Consider the following 13,045-nt stretch of genomic DNA (forward strand, 5'->3'; position numbering starts at 1 on the left):
AATGAATATTGAAAGGAAAATTGGCTTGATTTGCACAAACTTGGTGTTTGATGCTTTCTCTCTTGTTTCTCTATAATTTCTTGTTGATCAAGGGCTTCAGAACTTGTTTAAATACACCTTGAATCACTTCTGAACGTTGTGGATGATTAGTGAAGATCATATAGCCATTTTAGTGTGAAAACAATTAATAAAACAGCTTGGAGCGTGGGGGGAATCGGTACCCCCTATGGGGAATTGGTTCCCTAAGTGTAAAATTCAAATATTTCGACCGTTATACAAGGGGGAATTGGTACCCCCTGGGGGGGAATCAGTTCCCTCCGAGCATACTGGAATTCTCGGAGCCAAACCATTCATGGGGGAATCAGTACCCCCTTAGGAGGGAATCGGTTCCCTCTGAGCAATCTGGAATTTTTGGCTTTGAAATGGTTCGAAATACTTTGTAAAATTATTTTGAAATTGTTTTAAGATTAAAACTTAATTTTACACTTTGAGTAAGGATTAAAAATGATCTTTGAAAGATTTGGAGTAATGTTTTGATATTCGAATAATTCTATCGAATATACTTAGAAAATCATTTGGAAAATCTTAAAATTCATTTAACTTAATTTGTTATATCGAAATATCCAAATGTTTTCAACAAATGGCCATCCACGTTATGATATTGTGCTTGGGAATACGCCCAGTGAACCAGACTAGATGCTGCCAAGAGACCTTGGGGCTCTAATTCGCATGTCTTCCCAGATGCTTTTAACATTCAGGCTATGAATCGGGCCAACAAAAAGGTAGAAGACGTTAGGCCTGATTTTCTGAATGTATTTGAAGCCCCAGCTAATATTTGTGGGAATGCTCATCTGCCAGAAATCAGCGTTCCCGATTACATAGGCTCGCATCCAAGTCACCCAAAGAGAGCCCTCATTAGCTAATAATTTCCTGATTAGGTGCACAATGCAAGCTTTATTCCATTCACCTACAGCTTGAACGCCCAAGCTTCTTTCAGACTTAATTAAACAGATCTTCTTCCAGCTGACACAAGCACCTTTTACGGGTAAATCAGACCCCTTCCATAAAAATCTAGAGCAAAGCTGCTCGATAGTATTGATAATTTCTTTTGGCAAAATGAGATGTTTGTACCAGAAACTTGCCATACTGAAAAGGACAGCTCGGATCAGTTGAAGTCTCCCAACAAAACTGAGATGTTTGTTTTCCCAATTATCAAACTGGAAGGCTACCCAGCTTAAAACCAGTAATCTCTTTAATGTCATCGCATTGCTCAGCAAAAATCCCAACATAGAACATTTCACACTTGCTGGCATTTAATTTTAAACCAGACATGGAGTAGAAAGTGTCTAAAATTTCTTGTACACCGATTACAGAGTCCAAAGAACCTTTGCATAATATAAGAAGATCATCCGCGAAGCAAAGGTGAGTGAGCCCAACCTTTTTGCATTTAGGATGGAAGTTAAATACGCCCTTCATATCAACCATATTCAGAAGGCTAGATAAAATGTTCATGGCCAGAACAAATATATATGTTGAAAGGGGGTCACCCTGCCTAACACCCCGCTCACCCTTGAAATACCCACAAGACTACCATTGAACAGGATTGAATAGCTAGGTTTTGTAATACAAGCCCAGATCCAGCCAATGAACTTCTCAAGTAATCCTAATGCATGCAAAACAATTCCCACAAAATACCAGTTTAAGGAGTCGAAAGCCTTTTGCAAGTTGATTTTAAGAGCACAAAATCCTAGTATATCCTCTAACAAGTTCCTGGGATAGTAAGGTGTTATCAATAATACTTCTCCTTTTCACAAAAGCATATTAATTCATTGAAATCATACTAGGGAAGACAACAAACAATCGATTCACTAAGATTCTAGTAGCAGTCTTGTAAATGACAGAACAACAAGAAATATGCCTAAAGTCCTTAACCATACTCGGGTTAGGGACCTTAGGAACTAGCACAACAGTTGTAGCATTGAAAGAATTGAGCATGAATGAGTTTGCAAAACAGTACCTGATAGCTGCCAGAAAAGGAGCTCCATCTGCTCAAGGGCTATTAGTTCTTCCTCTGTCTTCAGCTCATAAAAAATGAGGCTGTCAGCAGTAGCAGCATCCAGATTGGCAAGTTGGATAGATCTCAATTCATCCCTTTTCTTCAGGACTTGCCTCGATATATCATAAAAATGAGATTTATTCATATCTTTAAGACAACACTTCAATCTTTTCAGCTTTAAGAAAAGGACTTGTGTTGGATTCCCTGCAACCGGGGTCTGCCACGAATCTCTAACAATGGTCATAAAGTCTGGGTGCATTACCTAGAAGTTAAAGAACTTAAAGGGTTTTGGCTTGGCAGTATGAGCTTCTTTGTGCATCCAGACTAAAGTTGGGCTATGATCTGAGTCCCCAGGCGGTTGGAACTCATCCTCAGAGGAAGGAAAAGCCTCAACCCAACATTGATTAATAAGAACTCGGTCCAATTTGCGAGACATGTAGGTGTTATGTTGCTTATTGGACTAAGTGAATAGAAAACCGATGAATTGGTGATAAAAAACCCCCAAATCCTTAACACATTTCTGAAAATCAGAGATGTCATTGCTGATATTTAAAATTAACAGGATTTGAACTTTCATCCATATTTAAAATAACGTTGAAATCACCTCCTATCAACCAAGCTTCATTACCTACAATACTTTCCATACTTCTAAGTTGGTTCCAAAGCTGGTTGCGATTTATGCCATCATTAGAGCCATACACCACAGTAATGTAAAAGGATTTGTCACCAAAGCTACTCTTAATAGTAATACTCTGATCGAAAACTGAATTGATGGAGCAGTCCAAATTGTTTTGCCATAAAACCCAAATCCGGCCATTCTCAGCATGGTTGTAATTACGACATGAACTCTAGCCCCCAAACATTTTAGACAGAATTTCTCCAGAGTTGTTTTCCTTAACTCTAGTTTCTAGGAGGCAAAGAATATTGATGTGAAATCTAGCAGCCCATTTCAACACTTTGCTTTGTTTTAGGGGACTGTTAAATCCCCTGACATTCTAGAAGCACACTAGCATAATAAATTTGAGGATGTGGCTTGTATTGGGAGTGATATGGTGATTGATCAGGGGTCTAAATAGCCTTATCATTCTACATAGGCTAATGATCCCCATATAAAGAGAAGTAGAGGCAGGCCAGCTAAAGTTGTTGGATGAGGGTCCAAGAACAAATTCAACATCCTAAGTTCAATTGATCCTGACAGTTTGGTTGGAGTTCCCCTTGAAGACTCTGGTAAAAAGCAGAGGGGTGTTGCTTTGGGTGTGACAAAAATATCTTTAATGTTTGCATAAATAATCATTTTATATTTTTAGCATTTTATATTAATGTTTTAATTTCTGGTCAAAATAGACCACGTTAGATAAAAATCATTAGTTGACTATCGGTCAAACTGAGTTATTAACATGACATTTTTACGTGTGTCTAATTATTGATGTGACACACATCAAATCATCACTTTTTTGTCACATCATCATTTTAGATGACACGACACATGTCATGCCTATAACATTAGTTATTGTTAAGCAACTAACGATTTTAATTTAACGATATCTGTTTTAAACAAAAATCAAAATGTTAAAGACAAAACGCTAAAAATCTATCTATATAAATATTAAGCGATATTTTTATTATTATATCTTTTCAAAATATATTACAAGTCAATGCCATTGTAAATATTAAAAAAGTAACGTGGATTAAAAAATCAAAACTAAAGGGAAATATTAGTTCTAAAAAAATAACATGTAAATATTAAAAAAATTAGATGGATTAAAACATTTCACCTTAAACAGATGCCTAAGCATAAAGTTTTGCACGAACCCAGTGATCTCAGTAGTAAATGAATTGTTATTATTCATTGAGATTATGAGTTCGAGCATCATAAATGTTGGGGGTATGAACATTTAATGTCAAAAGGTTAAGGGTAATCCTTGAATAGATACTATTTTGTATTTATTACAGATTTATATATAAAAAGTTATCTCTTTTTATCTCTTGCTAACATGTAAATCAAAACATGTTTTATTGTAGTTTATTTTTAATTTAGTCACTAAAAAATCCAACTTTCCAATATAATCTATAATGGTAAAAAGAAAAAGTTTATGTGAACCAAATTCTTAATGATAAATAATTTTCTTTGAAATGAAGTTTATGTTAACAATAAATCTAGGATTCAATTATTTAAATTTAGTGACAATAAATAAATACTATGAAAAGAATATGCACTTAGAAAATACTCATGATGGAACTCAAGTATTCTTTGAATCTACAAACCATATAAAGAATAATATATATAATTATTCAAATTGGACCTAAATGATGTATTATAGTTTATCATTTAACCAAATGCTAAATGGTAAAGTAACAATTATTTACCAAGCATTGAAAATAAAATATGTATATATAAATGATGAGTAGGCAAGTATCAGACGATCTTAGTGATTAAGAGATATTTGTTATTCTTTGAGGTTTCGGGTTCGAACACTACGTATTTATGGATATGAGCATTCATTGTTAAATAATTGAGAGTCTTTGAACAGATATTACATTGTATTCGCCATAAATTTATAAAAATTAAATAAATAAATGATGAGTAAGTTAGGGTATAATTCAGCTTTCACAACGGGTGACTATCGTAAGTCATAGGAATAAGAAACCTCTAACAACTACAAATTCTTCATCCAATAAAATAATTAAGTGAAAAAAATAAAGTAATAATAAAAAAAATAAGAAAAGATATAAGAATAATGAGAAAATTTTATATTATTATCTTAATACGAATTATATTAAATATTTTTCTCTAAATTCTATATTTATAGACTATATAATAATGAAATTTAATCATAATGAAATTTGCAAGTGAAGAGGCAATAATGACTAGACTCGCATAATAATTTCCCATGCTATTGCTTTACATTTTTCATTATCGTTTTAGTATCTGAAATTTAGAGGTGAAAAAAATTTAAATTTTATTTCAAATTCAAATTTTAATTTTAATTTTTATATTATATTTATTTAAAATTTATATAATAATATGTTTTTAACATATCAAGATTTATAAGTTAATTGTATTATACATCCTCAAAGTGTGACACTCATTTTAAATTGGTCTCCAAACTTTTGAATATTTTAATTTCATCCTCAAACTATGACTTTCATTTTCAATTGGTCTCCAAAGTTTTTGAACATTCCAATTTCATCTCAAATTATATGTAGTATATGTTCAAAATATATATTGAACTTTGTTTTTTTATTAATCTTACGTAAATACAATGTAATATATGTTTAAAGATAACTTTCAATCATTTTACATTAACGCACATACCCCTAACATTCTTGATGTTCAAACCCAAGACTTCAAAAATAACAACAATTTCTTTACCACTAAGATTGTTTGGTTCATGTATATATATATATATATCGAACATTTTATATACAATAAAAATAAATTAATAATATGAAAAATAAACCCAACTCATCAATCCTTTTTAGTTTTGTCTCATCATTAGTCGTTTCACGCTACTTCTTTTCCTTGAGTCACTGACCCACCCCATCGTTATTTCATTTTGTTCATTGTTTGACCCTTCAATAGTTTAAAATTTGTAAATGAATAATATTGAAAAATTATTAATAATATACCGTATTTTACAATTATTTTTCTACCAATCATATTAATTTATAGTTTAAAAATTTATTGTTTACGTGGATAGATGAAAATAAAATTTTACAGTAGACACAATCAATGAAGAAGAATAAAAATATGAAGAATTGAATTTTCGGACGAGCACTTATCAACCCTAATATGCGTGGATCCGCTTGTGCTTCCTGTCAGCATTAAAACATTCATTTGCTCTTTAAACTTTCATAATAGTTATTAAATCTTATTTGATAATAGTAATTAATATTATTTTTTGTTCAAATCAAAAGAGATGAATCCTCGTCAATGTCTACAATTACTATCTATCCTATTGTATATCAATAAATATTAGAAATACAACTAAATTGGGAAACCTACAATTAGTACATGTCATTTACAAGAATTGGATAATTAAAGTTGTCCAAAATAAACTGCAAATGAGTCGAAAACAATGAAGTTGAAGTTTGAAAAACATGAACAAATGAGCAAACGTCTCCACTTGAAGTGCGGAATGCATGATAATGTCAGTGATATCATGCCATTGCTAGTGATCAAACCATCATTAAAAATAAATAAAGTTGAAACAAAACAATAAAGTGAAAATTGAAAGTTAAAACAGTAATTTTGGATTTTAACTTTTATGCCGAAAAAAAGAAGTAATAAGCAATCATGGAGGGTGGACCAAGGCAGCTCTGCCTGTGATGATCACTTAGATATCTTGACTGATGATTTTGGTACATTATCCCAGTGGCGAATGTCGATAATCAGTGACGGTTCTAAAATTATTTTTAAAGATAAATAAATAAATAAATGTATATATATATATATATATATTATTAATATAAATTTTTATATAGATTAAATACTATCAATAAAATGAATTATTAATTAAAAGAAATCTGAATTTCAAAATAGACAGATGTAGATCCGCCACTGCCGATGATGATAATTGTGATGTGTGCTAATCATTTGTTGCTTGGACTTTCCCGTTCTCGTATCTCTCTTCGTTGTTGTTTCTCATTAGCTTTTTAACCTACCATGCCATATCAGTATGCTGCAATTAGCACGTTACTGCTACTGTTATTCTGCACGTTTTCCCCTTAGACTCGAAAATTCTCGTGAATAAACGGCACGCTTGTGCATAGAAGTGTAAATAAACGTAACGTTTGACTGTTCATAAATTATTTGTATAACATTCATTTATGTTTGTTTATTAAACTAAATCATAAGTACGAGCAAAAGTGAGTTCGATTCATTTATATTCATGTAATTTATTTATTCTGTTTTCGTTTTCTTTTTATTTTTTACCTTTTAAATATTGGTAACGGTAGAAATTAAATTGAACACAAGGAAAACTTTAAAGTTTAAATTGTGAAACCTAAAGAACTTAAGGATTAACGACTTATTCTCTCTATTGTTCTCTAGTTTGCAATTAAAAAGATAAAATGAGTGTTGGTTGTTGGTCATGTTCGAGAACATTAAACAAACATGTTCTGATGTTCGCGAATGTTAAACAACTCAAACACGAGCACCTTAAAAAAATAAGTAAACGAACATAAATACCTTTAAAAATAAACAAAAGAGTATAAACACAATCTTATTCGTTCAAGTCCGATTCATTTACATCCCTAATTGTGTTATCATTTTTGAAATTCTTCGTGGAAGAGTAATGGAGAAAAAGAAACTTGTGAGATCTATCAGTTGATCGTGTTTAATGATACTCATAATATTATATCTTGTATAAGTTGGATTCCTGATATTTACCTTGAAAATATAATATCTCGTCACTTAATAGAAAAAAAATGTAAAAGAAACTTGTTTAAAAGGAGTGGCAGACCTAAAGAACAAATAGGCTAAACGAGCCCAATGTGTATTGTACATAACTGCCTAATATAGTCCACCAACTGTTAAATCAAATCCCTGATTCTTTTCTTCTACAAAATATTCTGCACGATTTGTTTGATTCCGAAATTTTAAAGATGATCGAATTTGGGTTTTGCACGGAGTTGTTTTTCTGTTTCATAAACTAATTCGATTTGATCTTTAAAACCAAAGTCTTTCCAAGTTACAAACTCAAAAACAGCGTGCATTCTTCACCTGGTGTAAGCCTAAAACAGTATCGTCTCCTTGTTTCTTTCTGTTATCAACGAAACAAGACAAGTAATGAGAGATATCTTTACATGGCTTACGTCCTTCTTAATCCTCATTGCTCTTATTATTCTCATTGTTTATCAGGTCAATTAGAATCCTCCTTTTTTTTTCTCTTTAGAATCATATGATGCTTTGCTATTGGCATAATGGGTAATGATTACTTAGTTTATTTTTCGTTTCATTTGGAAGTAACTTACTTAACCATTGCAGCAATGCTAAATCATAATGTGTTGGCGCTTAAATTCGAGTTCGAGTAACATAATTATGTGCCACATTAGTGATGTTATTGTTCATCTTTAGCAAATGGATTATAACATACTTGATAATTCCGCTGCAACTCATGTGTTTGGATGATTTAGAGTTCGATTACATCAATCCTTACGATTATTCGTCGCGGGTGAAGATTCTGGTCCTCCTGGAATTCATGGGAGAAGGGATTTTGTGTTTGTTCTATCTAGTAACTGGGCATTGGGTCATGTCCATGCTATGTGCTCCCATTTCATACTTCAATGTGAGACTGTAAGTTTTTCTCTCATCCTCTTAGACTCCTTATCATAACATTAGTGTAGTCGATTTCGAGGCAAAGCGTTGTTCTTGGTCGGATTTAAGCTTCCGGTCTGGTTGATCTATTCTGTTTAGTTCCAGGAGATTGCAGATTCATGTGAATGATTAGTTAGGGGCCTTGTGGCACCAATGGATAGTTAATGACTTAATATCAAGCAGCATTCGAACTTTTCGACAATAATCTTCGTCATTCGCATATGTTTTTTTCCGAAATGTGAACTCATTGTAGTTAATAAGTAGCTTATAACATGCTTTGTTTAGTTCGGTTTGGTTTTGCAGCCCTTTCTTAGGTTAGAGACTCATGCTATGAAGCACTAATTGTAAAAAAAATCGATTTAGCTTACGATTGTACGATTTAGCTTACGATTGTACGATTTTCGTGCAAGAGAAAAGAGTAGAAGAGATGTGAGGGGAGGTTAAGATTGGATTTGATTTGAGGCAGTTACCGGAGGTACCGGACATACCTCTCCTGCTAAGTTAGATGGATTCAGGGATTGCATTCTTTTTCACCATTAGCCTTGGCTGCATTGCATGATTGTAGTTGATATTAGCACGGTTCTAATTCTATATGCTTCGGGCCAATTTGCTAATCTTCTCTTCTTATCAGCTACGCAACAGGAGAGCACCTAGTAGATGTCACCGAGGTATTTCTCTTGCTTCGTAGGGAGAAAAACCTACGGCGTTTGAAGCTCGCTTACCTCACTATTCTTCTCTTCCTCGATGTATTATGGTATGTTTCGCTTTTTCCGACAATGCAGAGCTTGCTTGCTCTAGCTAAACATGTTTCTTCTGAGTTTAGCATTGCTGATTTGAGAACTCTTGTATGTGTTGGTTAGGATGATCCGGTCTGCGATTGAAGACCAAGACGACGATGAAGATTACGGAGCCGACAGCTTTCTCGACTAGATTTAAGGAATTTTGATGAACTAAATCACGTATGCAACGAAGAATAACTAGTTGATATAAATTTCGGATTCTGTCTCTAAACAACGCTTCCTCTTTTCCTTTACAAACAAGTAACAAAGAAAATGAGTATGGGCTTTCAAGAAGAAGAGTATGGGCTTTCTTCACTTAAAACAACAAAATGGGTCAGTGGGCCCAAAATTAGTCGATATTGCATCGGGAACGAGCGGGGAAGGTTCGTTTTTCGTTTGAATTATGTTTTTTATTTTAAAAAATAAGATTAAATTGATAAAATATATTAACCAAGGCGATATAATATATAAAAACTGAAGACTAAATGTATTATTATATCAATTTTAAAAATATATATCATTAACATGATGTAACTAAAATAAAATTAAACGACAATATTAACCACGGAAATGAAAATGTTTTAATTTAATATAAAATAGAAATATATCAATAGTTGAATTATCAAATAAATAATTTATCAATCAATTTAAAAGTTTAATTTTTTTTCAACAAATTTATCCAAATCATCGTAAAACGGATCTAGTATCGAAACATTTAAATATAAAAGCGACAAATTGAATTTTAAATGGCCTGAGTTGACTGACCCTAAACATGGCTGTACTGTTTTCTTTTTCATTCTTATATATATATATATTAGAGATACTTTGGAGTAAGTATAAAATTGTATATGTTCAAAAATAACTCTTTACTATTTGACATTGAACGTTCATACCACTTACATTCCTAATGTTCGAACATAATACCTTAATAAATAATATCAATTCATTCATCACAAAGGCCACTTGAGTTTGTACTTAAAATATTATATAAATCCAAATGAAGCCGGCCATTTCTAAATATCAAAGATAAAATAAATTTAAAGGAAATTAAACAATAATATATGCAAGATGTCATTAAAATCATTATCCAATGAAAATAGAGTTTTGTTTCTCCATTTTGATAGTTTTATGATATTTATGTTTTGTAAGGAAATCAAAAAATATGTCATTATTAACGTTAAGTTATTTAAATAAAATTTAAATTTTAAATATTGATATTGCGGATTAAAAAATGTTGGATTAAAAGGGTCACCTGCAATATATATTCATAGAATTTAATTTAGATTAATCGGTTATTAAATCGATAATTCATATTTAATTAAGAATAATTTACTCGTTGGACTCGCATTTCTTTTCCAACAAACTTATAGTTGAGTTGATACAAAAATATTATATGATGGAGTTTGTGTGTGTAGAATCTCTCTTAATATATTTTACGCATGCCTCACATGCATCATAACGTCCACAAAAATATGGTCTATTCATGGCCTCCTTATTCTTGTCTTAGCTTATTATCCAATTATTTTAAGTCAAATTTAATTTATATTTAATTAAAATTACAAGTTGATACATACATACATACATATGTTTTGTTGAATATTTCAATTTCATCTCAAATTATATGTATACTAATTGCATCCATTATTAATAAATCGTTAGGTCAATTTATATTATTATATGTTTGACAAATATAAAATTTAGATTAAACCATAGTTGAAACTGGTTACGTATTTGGATGAATCTGAGGACGAAATTGCATGACTAAAAAGTTTTGGGATCAATTTAGAATGAAAATTATAGTTTGGGGATGAAATTAAAATATTCAAAAGTTTAAGGACCAATATAGAATGAGAATCATAATTTGGGGATGAATTTAGAATATTTAAAAGTTTGAAGATCAATTTAAAATGAGAGTGAAGATGCAATTAACTCGTATTTTAAATTTATAATCGAGGAGATAAGTTAAAATAAAGAGAATTACGGGGTCCAATACATGGAAACCCTAAATAAGGAACAGCAACAAAAGGGTGGTTTGGTGTCAGCGGCTCCGACGAGTGTGTTCACGGCCCCGACACTCTGGATTATGCGGTCAATTGTGTTCATTAAAGAAACGCCTTGGGCTCATACACTAATCTGCATTTTTTTATTACTAAAATCTCTTTGTTTCTCACTCAACATAAGCATGCGACAAGGATTGAACATGTTAGCCCGCAATGATAGGGTTTCTATTTAATGTTTTTAGTTTTCCTATGTTATTTGCATGTGATCTACTCCCTCTTTATCACCATATACCAATATATATATATTTCACATTTAATTTTATCGTATCTTTTTCATAAATTATATTTTCAAAGTTATTGAGTGATTACAGTAGTCAAAAAAAAGTTTTGAGTTCAAGTAATTGTATTTGTTATCTATATAATTCATGTTTAAGTCTAAGAAAATTATAATATTATTATTTAGTATTAATTTAATTAATTTTATTATTGTTATATTATATAAAAAGATGTATATTCAAGTGTAGTCAGATGTACATTAACTTAATTACCATGGTATTAAAAGTCAAATTCGATTATATAAAAACCATTTGTAGTGCGTTTTTTCTGGAAAGGCAGTGATTCTTCAACTAAAGGGGCTCGTGTGGGTTGGAGCCATATTTGCTCTTTGAAGTATGAGGGTGGTTTGGGTCTTCGAAGCCTTGTGATGTGGAATAAAGCTTGTTGTTTGCTCCTTATAAAGAACATTTTGGCTAATGAAGGCTCTCAGTGGATTGCATGAATCAATGAATATTGTTTCAAATCAGTTAGCTTTTGGGATGTTGAGTGTAAAGCTCACTTCAGTTGGATCCTGAGCAAGCTTCTGAGTATGCGGGAGGAGGCTAGACGTTTATTCCTCCCTTGCCCCAACTGGAGTCTTATTAAAGGCAAATGGATTTGGGACAATATCCGGGATTGCAAGGCGAAGGTAAACTGGCATAGACTGATCTGGTTCCCTGCTCACATTCCAAAATTCTCTCTTGTCTCGTGGATGGTCATTCTCGACAGATTGCCTACTAAAGACAGGCTTGTTTGGTTTGGTTTGGATATTGACAATGTATGTGGTTTGTGTGGCTCTGGCATTGAATCTCGCGATCATCTTTTTGCTGAATGCCCTTTTGCAAAAGAAGTGTGGGGGATTGTTTTAATTGCTTGTGATATTCGTTATGACCTTAACAGTTGGGGTGACATTTTCAATTGGTTGATTGTAAACTTGAAGGGCAAATCCATCAGAGTTCGTATCGTGAAGTTGGCTTGGACTGGTCTGCTGTATTTTGTCTGGGAGGAGCGTAATCATAGACTCTTTCGAGGCTCGACTCGCTCGGTTGATGTAGTCGTAAATAGCATAAAAGAGGCTGTTAGAGTCAAGTTGTGTAGACTTGGATGTCCTAGGATTGAGGATGTTAATAGCCATTTATACTTGAACTGGGGTCTGTATTGAGGTTCTTTGTTTACTGTAGTAGTTAAGCTGCTTTCTTGGATGGAATATAAATTACTTATAAAAAAAAAAGATTTTGGATAGTTGGTGTGAAGAATTTAGAGAGAGAAAGAGAAGTGGGGACCTTACTAATTCCACCGCCCACAACCAGAGTTTGCGGAAACCAAGTTGACCCAACTCTCTCTCTATTTTTGGTTAAATTATGGTTTGGTCCCTCAAATTTAGATTTCAGGGTGAAAAGTCCCTCTATTTTTCTAAAATAAGTGAATTCGTATTTTATTTGAAAATATATTTTTCAAAAAATATATTTCTATTCAAGAAGATAAAATATATTTAAATAAATATTTATATTAAAATTATAGCAAATAAATATTTGTATAAAAAAAATTTATTTGACGGTTATAATGTTAACGTGAC

The 13,045-nt window shown here is 32.1% G+C and overlaps 2 protein-coding genes across 2 annotated transcripts; both read left to right on the forward strand.

The window, feature by feature from the left end:
* The first annotated feature begins 7,847 nt into the window (after positions 1-7,847).
* LOC120191841 (protein cornichon homolog 4-like) lies at positions 7,848-9,305 on the forward strand. Its single transcript, XM_039194733.1, has 4 exons — positions 7,848-7,901; positions 8,155-8,354; positions 9,007-9,129; positions 9,236-9,305. The coding sequence occupies exons 1-4, from the start codon at positions 7,848-7,850 to the stop codon at positions 9,303-9,305; spliced, it is 447 nt and encodes a 148-aa protein (XP_039050664.1).
* A 2,714-nt stretch (positions 9,306-12,019) lies between these two features.
* Positions 12,020-12,631, forward strand: LOC120191842. Its single transcript, XM_039194734.1, has one exon. It carries the CDS (start codon positions 12,020-12,022, stop codon positions 12,629-12,631), a length of 612 nt encoding a protein of 203 aa, XP_039050665.1.
* The last annotated feature ends 414 nt before the right edge of the window (positions 12,632-13,045 follow it).

This window comes from Hibiscus syriacus, unplaced genomic scaffold (genome assembly GCF_006381635.1).
Source record: "Hibiscus syriacus cultivar Baekdansim isolate YM2019G1 unplaced genomic scaffold, ASM638163v2 tig00116971_pilon, whole genome shotgun sequence".
NCBI lineage: Eukaryota > Viridiplantae > Streptophyta > Magnoliopsida > Malvales > Malvaceae > Hibiscus > Hibiscus syriacus.

Coding starts and splice junctions, on each gene's coding strand:
- LOC120191841 (XM_039194733.1), top strand. CDS start 7,848: ATGAGAGATATCTTTACATGGCTTACGTCCTTCTTAATCCTCATTGCT. Junction 8,355..9,006: donor TCATACTTCAATGTGAGACT/GTAAGTTTTTCT, acceptor TCTTCTTATCAG/CTACGCAACAGGAGAGCACC. Junction 9,130..9,235: donor CTCTTCCTCGATGTATTATG/GTATGTTTCGCT, acceptor TGTGTTGGTTAG/GATGATCCGGTCTGCGATTG.
- LOC120191842 (XM_039194734.1), top strand. CDS start 12,020: ATGCGGGAGGAGGCTAGACGTTTATTCCTCCCTTGCCCCAACTGGAGT.